Raw genomic sequence first — 15,041 nt, forward strand, 5'->3', positions numbered from 1 at the left:
AAAACTATTACTTCCACCAAAATCATCTATCCATAAGTCATACAATGTATACCAGCAAGGGTTGGTTCTGTGTAATTGTAGTTCGTACACACATCATGGAAACCATCATGCTTGTCAGGGCTAGCAACCATAGCTTCAACACATATATTTGGGTTTAGCTTTGAAGTGTCCCTCCATTTCCATCCTCCTAACTCCTTTACAGTTATACTTGATCTTATTTAGCCACCCAAATTGATTTCAACTTTTCGTTTTCTTCTTTCAAATTTCAAGTAGTTGTTAAAATTGAATAGTTCATTATCATTTTAGTGGAAACAATTAAAATTTCAAGTATAATCACCAACCCAAAGATGAGTTTTGTGTCTCTTCGTTTATCTACTGTTACAATGTTTCTGTTGGTAAATCTGGTTTTGTATCTCATACAAACCACATAGCGGAAGCAACAAATGTGGATCTATTTCATTTATGATTGATAACTCGCATTATGTAAATTTCAGAATTTAAGAACAAGATAGCGTACCTTGATTAAAAAAAAAAAAAATTACCAGTGATGGTTCCAGAAACTATAGCTGGTAGTACCGCCTCTAATCAGACTTGGATTGCTTCCAAGGATTTGCCCTTCCACCTACAAACCCAGAAAAAGGAAAGTTCAGGAAAAACCCTTTAATTTTTTATTACACAGATTTGAAATTGAAATCAATTATTTACAAATGAAATCTACAATTGAATCCAAGAGAGAGTTAAATAAATCCAAAGCAACACATATACCCTACCCATAAACCAAATTAAATCGTATAACCTTGAACAAAACCAAATCTAACCCAAATGCCTAAAACCGAAACAGTCAAATATAAATCATAGTTATCATGTAATTTTAAAAAGAATAAAGAAAACCTTCACCGGAAACGGTTCCGATTGAATGACCGTGGTGGCTGCCCTGAAATTTATCTCTTTGTCGATCTCTGTTCTTCATTTGTTTTAACGGGTTCATTATCTCGAATGAAGGCGCTTTCGATCTCTCTTTTGTAACGTTTTCGATCAATCTCTGTTCTTCTGCAGTTTACGAAATCTCTGTCTCTCTCTGTTCTTTTGTGTTTTTCCTCCTTCAGCAAACCGTATCTGTTACTTTACAACCCTTTTGGCGTGAGAAATGGATGGCTTTTATTATGTTTGTTTTGGGCTGAACAGGTGTAACATGCGGGCCAATTAGCGGCTTTTATTATGATTGTTACGGGTTGAACAGGTGTAACTTGCAGGCTGTTGTGATTTTAATTGTCGCAACGTACGGTTTTTTAAAGGAAAAATTGTACACGTGTCGACATTTTAAGGGGACTTTTTTGCTAACGTGTCAGCACCTTATTAAAAGCCTCTGCTATTATATATAGTATTAGATTAGATATATTATACCAAAGCTATGAGAATCAAGCCCCGAGATTTTCTTTTGTTCCCTTCTTTTGCCTTTTTCCTCATACTGTAAAGAAATTTTTGGCTGGAATGAATAAAGAAAACTAGTCTCACTGACCATTTTCGCTTTCCTGTTAATATCATACCATTTTATATTTGTATTATTAATTCCAGCCAGACATTTCTTTCTTTAGTGGTAATCCACTTCCACGTTTTTTAGATTCCATATAATAAAAAAACTACGTACACTAGAGACACTGTCGAGACAGTGAGGGAAAAGACAAGTGAAGGGACCAGATATACTTATTTTTGTATTGTCCATTACCAGCTCAATTATTGGAGGTTTAAAATGAAAAATGATGTGTACCTTTGGCACAGATTAACAAAATCCTATATATAATGGCATTCTTTCCCATTCAGCTATACATTTCCAATATATTCCAAGCTACTTTTGCTTTCTAGTAATGGAGTGCTCATCTTCCAAAATGAACCAAGGTCAAAAGAGCAATGAGAAAGAAGAGAATATGTCTGAACCAAAAAGTCACAACATATACAAAGAGATCATGTCAACCATCCCAAGAAGAAAGGGTTGTTGGCCGCTAGATCTCTACCAGTATGAAGGTTTTTGGTACGGTCCATATACCTTAGAAGGAATATTGTCGACTCAAGACCACTTCAAACCTCAACCCAACAGCGTGATCTTGAGTAGTGCTCCAAAAGCTGGCACAACTTGGTTGAAGGCCCTGAGTTTTTCCATTATGACACGATCCCAATTTGACGAGTCCACAAACCCTTTACTCACCAAATTATCACATGATTTGGTACCCTACATGGAGTTCAATTTCTTTCAAACTCACAAACTTTGGATCTCAATGTTCCACTTTCTGCTACACACATTTCCTACACTTCCTTACCAAAATCCATTATAAATTCTAGTTGTAAGATTGTTTACATATGCAGGGATCCAAAGGATGTATTTGTATCTCTGTGGCACTTTTCTCAAAAGTCAGAGTCTGAAGAAAGGGTTGTTGGCCGCTAGATCTCTACCAGTATGAAGGTTTTTGGTACGGTCCATATACCTTAGAAGGAATATTGTCGACTCAAGACCACTTCAAACCTCAACCCAACAGCGTGATCTTGAGTAGTGCTCCAAAAGCTGGCACAACTTGGTTGAAGGCCCTGAGTTTTTCCATTATGACACGATCCCAATTTGACGAGTCCACAAACCCTTTACTCACCAAATTATCACATGATTTGGTACCCTACATGGAGTTCAATTTCTTTCAAACTCACAAACTTTGGATCTCAATGTTCCACTTTCTGCTACACACATTTCCTACACTTCCTTACCAAAATCCATTATAAATTCTAGTTGTAAGATTGTTTACATATGCAGGGATCCAAAGGATGTATTTGTATCTCTGTGGCACTTTTCTCAAAAGTCAGAGTCGGTTACTAAGGCCATGGAAGATCTTCATTTGGAGGATGCATTAATGTACTTTTGTGAAGGATTATCTTCTTCTGGACCATATTGGGACCATGTACTGGGGTATTGGAGAGCTAGTTTGGAATCACAAGAGAGGATATTGTTTTTAAAGTATGAAGATTTGATGAATGATACCGTATATTGGGTGAAGGAAATGGCTATGTTCATGGGTTACCCTTTCTCCTTGAAGGAAGAAGAAAAAGGTGCAGTGCAAAAAATAATAGACCAATGTAGTTTTGAGAACATGTCAAGTTTGGAGGTGAATAAAAGTGGGATCCCAGAAATTCGACCAAAAGAGATTGTGAATAAAAACAACATATTTTTTAGGAAAGGTAAAATTGGAGATTGGAAGAATCATCTTACATCTGAAATGGCAATGCAACTTGATCAAATAACCAAGCAAAAGCTCAACGGTTCCAGGTTGACTTTGGATGCCGCATGAGCGAGCAGTTTACACTCCTTTCATATTTCATGAATGTAGTTGAGTATGGCAACAAAATAAGATATGGGACTAAACGCTTTTTTAGCACCTAAAACAGCATGAATTATCATCATTTTGGTGTAAGGACCTCTTGTAGGATGCTTTAATAAGGTGTGGTTAATGTCAATTAGTGTTAATGTATTTCTAGTGTCTTTAATTGTTCAAAGCTCAAATGATAAGATGTTAGATATACACATGTAAGTGAAGTCTTATATTGAATAATTATGTAAAAAATGAGTGTTGATATAACATAATGAGTTTTTAATTTGTAGGACTTGTTTGTAGCCCATAGAGAGATCTTGAAGGCCGTAAAGAGGTAATGACTTTCAACCAAGAGAGAGATTGTTGGGATATATGTATAATTTGTTCTTGAAAATTTATTGAAGATAATTTGTTCTTCTTAAAAGTTAAACACTAATTAGGTCTTAATTGATTCTTTTTGTATGTTGCCTTTTCAAGTTTAGCTCAAAAATGCAGTTTTTCCCTTAATTTTTGGGTTGAAAAGTATGAAATTTTGTTATATTTGGGCTAAAATATTTAATTTTGAATTTAAAAAAAAAAATACAAAAAAGACACTAGTAATTATAAATATGAGCCCTAAAAATGCAATAAAAATAATAAATATTTAAAAGTCTTATTCAGTTTACTTTGGTGCTATTCAGTCCACATTGATCCTATTTAGTCCACTTCAACCCTATTTGGTCCACATAATGGTCTTATTCGGTTCATTCTGCTTACTTTGGTCCATTTCAGTCTTGTTTGGGCCATTTGGACCTACTCGGTCCACATTGATCTTATTCAGTCCATTCTATCTGCTTTGGTCCTATTTAGTCGACACTGGTCCTATTTGATTCACTTCAGTCCTATTCGGTCTAATTTGGTCTAATTTAGTCATATTCGGTCCATTACATCTACTTTAGTCCTAATCTATCCATTCATTCTTACACGGTCCAATGTGATTATGTCAAAGGGAACTCTAAGGATGTATTTGGGATTTTGATTTTGAGAGATGTTTTGTTGAAGTAGTGGATTGTTCCAAAAGCTTCTAAATCTATATGATTGTGTAGCTATTTGGTTAACTAGTGAATATCCTATTTAATGCGCAAATATATTATAACTTAATAAAAAACAACTTAAATGATTTTTATAGTTCATTATAAAACTCGTTAGGTAGTATTACTATTATATTTGAGAATCGGTTATATTAAACATAATTAAAAAGTGGGCCAAAATATAAAAACACCCTATGATGTTTAGGTGAGTTGCAAACTAACCTCCTAGGATTTCAATTAGTTCTTTTAATAATTCCTTGAGATTTTCATATTTATAAATTGACCCTATGTTAAAAATTAAAATTTTCATTTTAAATTAAAATTATATAAAATTCATCTCCAGATTAGTGTAGATATACACCAATCTCAACCAAATCCACCATCATTTCTTTCTCCCCATATTTCATTAGGTATACAAAGTGAAAACACAATAAAACAGAGAGAGAGACCAAAGATGAAGCAGAGAACTTGGCGGCTCTTGCTTCTTAGCACTTCCATTATCGAAAATCAAGCAGACTATTCAGGAGTATAAACTAACCTTAGTCCCCATATTGAGTCTTGAGTATTAACAAAGAGTAGTCTTTGCCTCTTCTTGCTAGGCCGGCTCGGTTTGATTTCATGGTAAAGGAAAGTTCAATACTTCAAAAAGGACACAATTATTTGTAGTATTGAGACTTTAAGGGCCGGAGTTTAAGTCTCCAAGAGAGAACTTCACACACATATATACTTAGATTAGGCTAGAGTATAATTTTATTTTGTAAGAAAAAAAAAAAAAAAAAAAAGAGGAAAGAAAGAAAGAAAGTAAGAAAAACTTAAATAAATTATATACAAGGTTAATCAAAAGATTTTAAAAAATATTTACTAGTTTAAACTTTAAATAGTGATGCTTCTTTGAGGGAACATTAAAGACAAAACCAATGCTTAGATAAAAAAATGTGAATAGTGATTATTGATCTAGGCCAATGGCCATCCATTTACTTGACTATTTATTTAATAAAGCACTTATAAGTTATGATTTTAGAACACAAGATAGTAGGAATATTTTCAGAATCTTCTAAAAATCCTTTTAATTCCTCATTACCAGATTGATCGGATACTTTGGTTGTAACACCCCAAAATTTTGACACCAATTTAATTATTATACATAAATTATAAGGAGGCCTGCAATTAAATGGATTAAATTGAATTGGGCCTATGATATTAAAAATAAGATAAAGGCTATGGAATATGAAGCCCAATTGAGGTGGCATAAGTAAATATATGGGCTTTGATAAGCTTTAAAAAAAAATAAAAATAAAATAAAACCCTAGCCTTCTTCCTCTTTAGTCACACGTGTATTTTACTGATGGAGCTTCCTTTTGCTTCAGCCGCTTCACACTACTAACCTTGCTTTGCTTCACTGTGGCTGTGAGTGGAGACTAAAGGTACGGTTCTCTTCTGCTCTAAACTTAGGGAAATTGTAATACTCAATGGCTAGCTTTTCTTTCCACTCTTATAGGAAGAATCTGTTAGTGGCGTACCTAATAGAAGAAAAAATAAAAATAAAAATAGGGGCTGCTGTTATGGACCTAAGGCTATGATTATGTTGATAGAAAAAGGGTGTTTTGTGGACATTATATGACCGTATATGGCCTCACTAAATATCACCACCCATCTGCCATGTATCTTCACGTTGTCCTTGTTCAATATGTGTCCAGCAACTTCTTTGTGTTTTGGTGGCATCAAGGGAATTCTAGGCAATTGGATGGATAAATTAAGGTATATATTAGGTTGATCACATGTCCACCTTCCTGCCATATCAAAGTTTCATGCATAGCTAGGATTATATTAATGGAAAAAGGCTGCATTATGTTATTAGATACCTACCTTTGCATCATTCTAGTGACACTAATTATCATCTCCAAGCCACTGAGTATGCAGCAACATTTTAAGCCCGTAAATCTGATTATGCAGAAATGTTTTTAAGCCAATATCTGATTAGGTAGAGCCAAAAAGATATGATTATGCAGCGGTAATTGTAAGCCCAAAATCTGACATGGTTGAAGAGTATTTCAAAGAAACTAAACACCTCCATAAGCTTTAATGTTGATAGATTAAACTATTTAAGTGTGAAAACAGATTGTTAAGTGGGAAAATTTTGTATTGATGGACCTATTTTTGGTGTTGCTAGGTCCTAATTCTACTGATTTATTGTGACTGAAGAGAGGTTGGTTTCATATTTTTGCAATTAATTAAGAGGTAAGTGGTGTTTACTAATTTTGGGGGTTTTCCCAAAGCAGTGTTGATTATTAAACTATTTTATATTAAAGAAACATGTTAATATTTTATATATGAATTGATATTTTATAAATGTTTGATGTGCACATTGACTATTCGTTTTATGAAAAACTTGTGGGACAACCTGAATTTATTTAAACTTATATGCGTGAATATATCTTTATATTTTTGAGAATTATGAATGGATTATTTTTGTGAGCATATTGAAATGTGTTTTGGAAACCTATGGCAAGTCGTGAATAGAAGCTCGGTATGGTATCTAGTCCTTAGCAAGGGACAATCATACTACAGCTAGTCCTTAGCAAGGGACGGTCCTAGAAAAGGGGACAGTGCACATTTGATAGCTCCTTAGCAAGGGAGTATATTATTGAGGATCCAAAAAGGAAGCTCTTTAGCAAGGTAGTGCACCTTAGGGTTCCCAAGGAACCATCCTTAAGAAAGGGGATGAAAAGGAGGTTCCAGTCCCAAAAAGGGGGACAGCACAATCCTGTCAACGGGGCGTAAACGTTGACCACGAGTAAAGCCTAGGAAATTGTTTATGTGATGATATTGATATATATATATATATATATATTATGATGGCTCACAATATAAAGATATTTGTTTTTATATATATGAAGTATTTGATGATAAATATTGAAGAGTTACAAATTATGCAATTGTTGTAAGTATTATTTATTTGAAAGGTTTGTTCCCACACCCCAATGTTAGTGAATTCCACTTATTGAGTCATCTCACCTCCCTTTTATTTCCCATTACAGATACATTAGAGGAATTATTGGAGTAAAGATTCTTGGGAGACAGTAGTTACAAACTATTTTGTGGAATTGAAGATTTTATTGTTAATTTTTTTATGGCATTAAATATTGTATTGAAGAATTATTTTGAGGATGTTTTGTCTTTGGTGAATTAGAGCTCTGACATTTGTGATAAGATTTAAGATTACTGGTTTCTTTTATTTAATATTTTTATGGATTATTCAGATTAAATAGATTTTTATTGCTACTGATTTTAGGGCGTTACATTGGTGACACCCCATCATTTGCCTACTTTGAGAAAGACTCTCTCATGCCAAGAGCCTTGACTCTTGAAGCTTTTCAAGGGAAATGTACGTAATTCAAATCTCCCTTCTTCGATTATCGAATTAAAAAAATAAAAAATAAAAACTCTCTTTAATACCAAACAAAAACTCATAATATATATATATATATATTTAAAAGTAGAGGGTTTTCATGCACTAAAACAAATTTCCCAACTGGACCTCACAGTTCTCAGTTCAATAGTTAACCAATTGGGTCTGGCTAGAAATTATTGCTGGTTCTTAATTCCTATTCCTTTGATGTTCATTAAGAAATAAAAATTAGTCTTTGGTAGATAAATTGAGATCAAATTAAAAACCCACTCATGGTTCAAAGTTCAAACTCAACCAGTCAACCATTAAAACCAAGGATTTTGCACCAGGCAATTCAGGATTGGCAAGTAAGGGAGGCCTCATCAAGAACCTTACTGACCAATAGGTTTGTTGTTTTGCTCAGACCATATGTTTTACAACCAGCATGGCCATGGAACTTTGAACTTTATTGGATGGTCTTAAACTAGCCACCAACTACGGATCGGAGTATGCAACATCTTTCATGATTGCAAAATAATATTGAGGGACTTTATTCCATCAAAAAATATATATATATATATTGAGGGACTTTAGAATAGTTGTGACTTGTAGTGTACTGTCCTTTTACTTAAATAAAAATTAAAAAAAAATCAAAGAGAATATATTTTCAAAGACTATATTTTCAAAAGGAAAATAATAGAATGTTAAATCCTCATTAACTTTAGGACACTCAACACTCGTTTAAAAATCAATATATTTAAATATATTTAACAAAAAAAAATCAATATATTTAAATAAGCTATTATTTAATTCTACATAATAACATAAATAATTTAGAAATTATCATTGAGATTATTATTCAATACTCAAATATGGGATGAACAGAACTTGGCCGAGGTGGCCTAATTTCAGAGTCTGGTTTTAACACGACTTTGTTCATCACAATGACAATTATAACCTTGCCCATTTGTGCAAGTTACACCAGTCCTAGTAGCTCTCTAGAGTCTGGCCCACTGACATATTTAACTCAATTGAGATTTTAACTCTTTTGAGTAGGAACTAGGAAGTCAAACTCAATATCCTTTTCCCTCAGTAGCTGCTCAGATTGTAAAAACTCTAGGGACTTTCAATCTCAGCTCTTGTAGGTATGTGCTGCTTATATTTTGATCATGATCTACTTGACCATCTTCTGAGTAGTAATGAATGTCAATACTTTAATGGGTCATCACGCTTTTTATTGGTATTGATTGCTTTGAAGTGATTTCAGGCATTTAACCGGTATTGATTCTGCTTATGGAAGTACCATGTTGAACCTTTATGCTCTGCAGTACTTTGTAGACCATGAAAAAAACACAGAAAAGAAGGAAAAAAAAAAAAAAGTTTTCTGGGATATCTTACCAATCCATATGAATATGTATATGTGAATATTTTCAATATTGTAGATTGACTTGCTTAAAACGGTGGTGACTGGTGAGGAATGGCCAATACCCAGTACATAGTATGTGAATGACTTTGATTATGATTCATCAAAGTCATACTACTTTGTGCAAGAAATTTAGAGTTGCTTGGGAACCCAACTTTGCCTCAAGCTGGCCTGTGGCTATATCATAATATAACCAAGGCCAAGCAAAATTTTTAAGGCCTTAAACAGAAGTATCACGTATTTTAACAAATTCTTGCCATTGTTGATACTATCATAATCAATGTCTTTATATGGTGGAGTCTCTTCAGAATGCATCTAGTATTAAATCACTGGAAAGTAATCCATCTATTAATGCTCATGTATCCAGGATAATGGAGGGTGAACCCGTTAATGTTAACGAGTTTCAAGAATTGGCTAGGCAAGCTCTTCCAAAAATGTATTATGACTATTATTCTGGGGGAGCTGAGGATCAATACACCCTAAAAGAGAATGTGGAAGCATTTCACAGAATAACGTATGCTGCTGCTAATTCAGTTGGTGATTTTTGCTGTAAACTGGCTACAATAATTTCCTGATCACTTTCCACTGCTTCTCAGGTTCCGGCCTAGAATTCTTGTAGATGTAAGCAGAATAAATTTGTCGACTACTGTACTGGGTTACAAAATCTCAGCGCCAATCATGGTAGCTCCATCTGCTATGCATAAGTTGGCACATCCAGAAGGTCCAAATCTTCTTGGAAGAGTTCTCAGTCTCGGTTGAAATTTGTTTGGATTCTTATTTACTTGCTCATTGTGATTATTCTAGGAGAGATCGCCACAGCCAGAGCAGCAGCTGCGTCTAATACTATAATGGTATTGATTTTTAAATATGGAGCTAATTTTCTTGCTAAGTTTCACAAATTGTAAGTTATTTTTCATTGCAGGTTTTGTCCTCCATGTCTTCCTGCACTATCGAGGAGGTTGCTTCCAGCTGCAATGCCATTCGGTTTTTTCAATTATATGTATTCAATCCTTCTTTAGCTCTTATAATTTCATTAATGAAATGTATATTTCTTGGGCGGCAACACTTTCTTTTGGTTGCTTTCTTTGTCTTTGTGTTGGGGATTTTGTTGTTAGCAAGTCACACTGTAATCTGATATTCATCTGGGAATAGGTATATAAGAACCGAGATGTAGCAGCTCAGCTAGTTCAGAGAGCTGAAAGAAATGGATACAAGGCTATTGTGCTGACAGTTGATGCTCCCATGCTTGGTCGAAGGGAGGCAGACATAAAGAACAAGTAGATATTATCTCCTTTTTTTTTTCGAACACTAATCATTTTATTCCCTTCACAGTTGGGTATAAAGTTCTCCCTGTAATGGTATTTATGTTCCTTTCATGCTAACAGAATAGGCTTGATCTTAAATCTTATTTGAAATATGACCGTAATAAGTTCTGCAGAATGATTGTGCCACCGTTAAAGAATATTGAAGGCCTTGTATCAACTGAAGTGGACAATGTGAGTGAAATTGTGTAACTCCCGATTGCCACATTGAAATGTGCCAGATGCATTGAATTTTAAAAAATGGACACATGTATGCATGTTAACTGAAGTTTTAATCTTATTTTAAAAATTTTAAAACTATAGCTTTTATTGTTACTACTGAATCAAATTTTCTGCAGGATGAAGGTTCAATTTTAGAAGGTTTTGCCAAAGGGGCCCTTGATGCTTCTTTGTGTTGGAGGGTATAAACGAGTAACCTATTCTGCTTACCTTTTAATGTGCTGTTACAAAAATGTTTGGAAGATTTTACTTGGAAAATAGTTTTTTTTCCCCTTCTGCATAAATTTTCAAAACTATTTGTTTTACTCATTATAACACTGATTTTAGCGTTATGTATTTTAGTTGGTGCTTTTATAATGTAAAGGTTGAGACGTAAGATACCATTGGAAGTGCCTATATGGTTTCACTTTTTATTTTTGCTTGCTGAGGGTGTGTGCAAGGGCCATGGTTTCTTACATTCTTATGAGTTTAACAAAAGTGTCACAACATACACAGGACATAGGATGGTTAAGATCTATAACAAACTTGCCAATTCTAATCAAGGGAGTACTCACTCGGGAAGATGGTAGGATCTCTATCTTATGATATTTGCATCTCATCATTATTATACTATCACTATTATTACTCATGAAGATGGTAAGGTCAAGCTTTATTACTGATATTCACATCTCTATTTTGCATCTTCCCTATTTTTTTTCCTTCCCTTAGTAACAGGAAGAACATTCTCTGCCTTTGAAACTTTAAACTTTCAATGAAAATTTCAGTTAATCATCCTTTTTATCTTTGGAATTTCAAGTATAGGAGGCCTGTTAATCATCCTGATCGTTTGATTTTTTTCTCACAATTACCTATCAGATCCTTGAATGTCATGGTTGCTTTACTTTCTGTTCAACATTCAAATATCCTAAACATTTGATGTACTGTCATGGGCAGCAATAAAGGCGACAGAAGTAGGGGTTGCTGGGATTGTTGTCTCTAATCATGGGGCTCGCCAGCTTGATTACACTCCTGCTACTATTACTGTTCTGGAAGAGGTGAAGTTTTATCTCTACTGCTTAGCATAAGAATATTATTCTCATTAGGTGTGTAGGTGTAAACACAGATTTTACATTTTGCATCTCTGTGCTCCTTCTTTAATATAGATGTTAACAGTATAAGGGTTTAGGGAAGTTTTGTACGAGGTAATGCCATAGCTAGACATCCTTAACATTCAAATTTGTATGAAATTTTAGCAATTTAATACAAGACACGTACGTGGCCATGCATTCCTGCAAAGGACTTTTCTGTCTGGATTTGTGTAGAGTTACACTATGCTCTTTGGCATGCCAAAGTTCAATCAGCGATTGTGGCTATTTAGGCATCTTGTGGTTACAGGTGGTTCATGCTGTTGGAGGGAAAGTTCCTGTGTTCCTTGATGGAGGAGTGCGGCGAGGAACAGATGTCTTCAAGTCATTAGCCCTTGGTGCACAAGCCGTCCTTGTAAGCTCTCCACCCCAGACTATTTAATTCATGTAACTAACCTATGCATCTTCTCTTACACCATTTCTTCACATGCAATGTCCGCCATGTGGTTGCTATATAAAGAGAACAAGTAGTATTTTTTGGTCATGCGCTTGTGTAGTTGCTTTTACGTGAGTTTCAACTGTCAATGAATGTCAGTGAATCCAACTGATGCCTTTTTGGGAAGCAGCTCTATCGTACTCTGCTTCTAGATTGCCATTTTTTTTCAACTTATTGTCTAATTTCCGTCTAACTTGCATGTGCAAATAAAAAACTTTTTAAGTTGCTCAAGATAAATACCTAGATCATTGAAACACTTTGAGAGTGCTGGATATAATTGTAGGAGTGACACGCCTTGGCAGTATTAATCCTCAACACTCAATTTTTGCTCCTCTCTCCATCTCAAAGTCAATGCTAATATTTAAAAACTTCTTAAAATTTTATGATTCTTGGTCAAAGCTCTCTAAACTCTATTGTAATCTATATATTTATTATTGCAGATTGGAAGGCCTGTTGTCTATGGGTTGGCAGCAAAGGGGGAATATGGGGTGAGAAAAGTCATCCATATGCTGAAGGATGAGCTTGAGCTCACCATGGCACTGTCTGGCTGTCCTAGTGTGAAAGATGTTACTAGAAGCCATGTGAGGACAGAGCATGAAAAAATGCATTCAATGCTCTAATAAAATATTTGAAGCATTAGGACAATGTCCTAAAGAAAAATGATTCAGATCATCAATAATATATATACATTTGTAATTACATTGTTAACAATAAGTAACTGTGAATAGGTGTGGAATATGTTGAAATTTCTTCAATGATCAAGCTGGCATGTAGATAGTGGAATGGGACCATGAATACTATCTTCTGCCATAGCTATGTATGTTTTATAAATAAATGTGGTTCTATATGTGGAACCATGAAGTCCATGTTAAAGATATGGGTTCAGAGCAGAACCCCATCGTATTCTCCTACTCTTAAATTGTACTAGGAGTTTAAGGATTGATATTTTCTACTTTTCTATCGGTAGATCTTTGTAAAGTTCTACAGAATGAAACAAAAAATGCAAGCTCAAGCTCATACCCTGAGAAATTATTCCATAAACCTGGGCAGCGTCTCAAAGTTATTGATTGAAAAATACATTTTAAAATGGGGGACATTTTTTTTTCCTTAAATTCTTTTAAGTGGTAAAGACCAGTCATAGTAGATTGGTAGCATGGTAGTGAGAGAATTTCAGTGGCAATGCTGAATTCACTTCTGGCTTGGAGCTTTTAAGGCTGATTAATGTGATGGAGCCAAGCTTGATGAGAAGAGAGATGGGCTCATTGATGCATGGGCGTTGCCAAAAAAAAGAGCAGGTATTAGAAAAAAGAAACCTCTAGTACCTGTTTATAACTATCAAATTATCAACAACAACAACAAAAACAAAAACTGATCGAAAGTGGAGAATTATTGCCAAAGTCAGCAGCTACTTCCACCACATATCTTTAACTTGGAAAGCCTTGAATTAGTATTGTTGTGATAAGTAAGATGGTCCAAGGTTCTTTGTTTCCTTTGGTTGTCAATTAAATAGTGTTGAGGGTCGTTTTTTTTTTTTTTTTTTTTTCACGTTTTACACCTAGCCATGTTTCTCGCATCTATTAGACATCTTTTAGTCTAGGCTTTTTCTAAGGAAGTCTTGTCTTACATCTTCGTGGCATAGGCTTTAGGGTCCCATTTTTCCATTGCCAATATGTGCACAAGCATTAAATCTGGTCCAAGAAGCTTTTCTGCAGAATGAGCTTATTCTCCTCTTCTACTACAGCATAAGAGGTTGTTCCCCACTTTCTGCAGAAGGAACATTATTATGTTGTTAAAGTGAACTTTTCACCACTTTCTGCAAAGGGAATGTTACTCTGCTTTCTACTGAGGCTTTCTCCACTTTCTGCAAAAGGAACAGTACTCTGCTTTCCATTGAGGCTCTCCACTTTCTATAGAAGAAACATGTTAGCATACATACTCATAAATATACAAATACATATATATTTATATATATACTTTGTAAAATGGGTTAGCACAAATATAACTATAATGCTTTCTAAAGAATGACAAAGGCCAAAAAGGTCTTAGCACCAACTCCCCTAGCCTTATTGTTTAAAATTAGCTCAAAGCTGTGGAGTTTGGAACATGAGTCATGGCTATAAAGCTCAAAGAGGAGTGTGTTTTTTGGGAGAGAGGGAGTACTTTAGTAGTGCATGCAAAACAATTTTGCTAAGGTGTTTCCTACTATTTCAAAACTACTTTGCTGCTATTTTTCTCTACCAATGCCTGACTTTCTCTGTTGTTGTAGTTTTCTTTGTTTTCTATTCTTATTTATACACAAATTCTGGGACGTTCCCACCCCTTTTCCTGCCAACTCTCTTCCTCCCTCTTTGACAATTCAGTCCTCTTTCCAGGTCTGGGATGCGAAGGAGTAGGACCCATCATTTTCTTCACACTGCTCTCTTTGTTCTCCCTTCCTTTTTTTCACGGAGTGCTCAGAGCCTCCACTTCTCTCATATAAATAATTTGGGCTTCCTGGGCTTATTTCAATTCTTTGGGTTGTTCTGCAGCAAACCCTTTTTCTTTGGTTACTTAGCTAGCTGGGCTAGGATGTGGATCTAGTAGCAAGTCCTTTAGGCCCTTTCTTCCTTGCTTTTCATGGGCTTTTCTCTAGTGGCCTTAGGCTTTATTTGCTGACCCATGTTAAAAATGGGCACCAACAAAAACGAAACAAATAAAGAAAGAAATGCT

The 15,041-nt window shown here is 34.8% G+C and overlaps 2 protein-coding genes and 1 long non-coding RNA gene across 6 annotated transcripts; 2 read left to right on the forward strand and 1 right to left on the reverse strand.

Annotated features, from left to right (window-relative positions):
• Positions 1–539: 539 nt before the first annotated feature.
• LOC136062466 (uncharacterized) lies at positions 540–1,269 on the reverse strand. 2 transcript variants are annotated; one of them, XR_010624196.1, is made up of 2 exons: positions 898–1,269; positions 540–622 (listed from the first exon to the last, which is right to left on the reverse strand). It is a non-coding gene; the product is annotated as an uncharacterized LOC136062466 (long non-coding RNA). The 2 variants fall into 2 exon arrangements; XR_010624195.1 differs by having other exon boundaries at positions 892–1,269.
• Positions 1,270–1,865: 596 nt separating this feature from the next.
• On the forward strand, positions 1,866–3,329 carry LOC112027873 (flavonol 3-sulfotransferase). The gene is made up of 2 exons (XM_065761521.1): positions 1,866–2,029; positions 2,798–3,329. The coding sequence occupies exons 1-2, from the start codon at positions 1,866–1,868 to the stop codon at positions 3,327–3,329; spliced, it is 696 nt and encodes a 231-aa protein (XP_065617593.1).
• A 5,500-nt stretch (positions 3,330–8,829) lies between these two features.
• LOC112027897 (peroxisomal (S)-2-hydroxyacid oxidase GLO4) lies at positions 8,830–13,298 on the forward strand. Of its 3 annotated transcripts, none has more exons than XM_024060536.2 (12): positions 8,831–8,953; positions 9,599–9,745; positions 9,828–9,952; positions 10,036–10,082; positions 10,154–10,231; positions 10,384–10,508; positions 10,670–10,727; positions 10,892–10,954; positions 11,268–11,337; positions 11,706–11,806; positions 12,147–12,251; positions 12,773–13,298. In XM_024060536.2, exons 2-12 carry the CDS (start codon positions 9,603–9,605, stop codon positions 12,950–12,952), a joined length of 1,095 nt encoding a protein of 364 aa, XP_023916304.1. In that variant the 5' UTR covers positions 8,831–8,953; positions 9,599–9,602; the 3' UTR covers positions 12,953–13,298. The 3 variants fall into 3 exon arrangements, with proteins under 3 accessions (XP_023916306.1, XP_023916304.1, XP_065617609.1); XM_065761537.1 differs by having other exon boundaries at positions 10,154–10,189; XM_024060538.2 differs by lacking the exon at positions 10,892–10,954 and having other exon boundaries at positions 8,830–8,953.
• The last annotated feature ends 1,743 nt before the right edge of the window (positions 13,299–15,041 follow it).

The sequence above is a fragment of the Quercus suber genome, unplaced genomic scaffold (genome assembly GCF_002906115.3).
Source record: "Quercus suber isolate HL8 unplaced genomic scaffold, Cork oak 2.0 scaffold_417, whole genome shotgun sequence".
Taxonomy (NCBI): Eukaryota; Viridiplantae; Streptophyta; class Magnoliopsida; order Fagales; family Fagaceae; genus Quercus; species Quercus suber.

What these genes read in the sequence shown, in the direction of transcription:
- LOC112027873 (XM_065761521.1), top strand. Translation starts at nt 1,866, where the DNA reads ATGGAGTGCTCATCTTCCAAAATGAACCAAGGTCAAAAGAGCAATGAG. An exon ending in TACCAGTATGAAGGTTTTTG is followed by an intron (nt 2,030 to 2,797) that starts GTACGGTCCATA and finishes TTACATATGCAG; the next exon opens with GGATCCAAAGGATGTATTTG.
- LOC112027897 (XM_024060536.2), top strand. Translation starts at nt 9,603, where the DNA reads ATGGAGGGTGAACCCGTTAATGTTAACGAGTTTCAAGAATTGGCTAGG. An exon ending in TATCAACTGAAGTGGACAAT is followed by an intron (nt 10,728 to 10,891) that starts GTGAGTGAAATT and finishes AATTTTCTGCAG; the next exon opens with GATGAAGGTTCAATTTTAGA. An exon ending in AGTACTCACTCGGGAAGATG is followed by an intron (nt 11,338 to 11,705) that starts GTAGGATCTCTA and finishes TGTCATGGGCAG; the next exon opens with CAATAAAGGCGACAGAAGTA.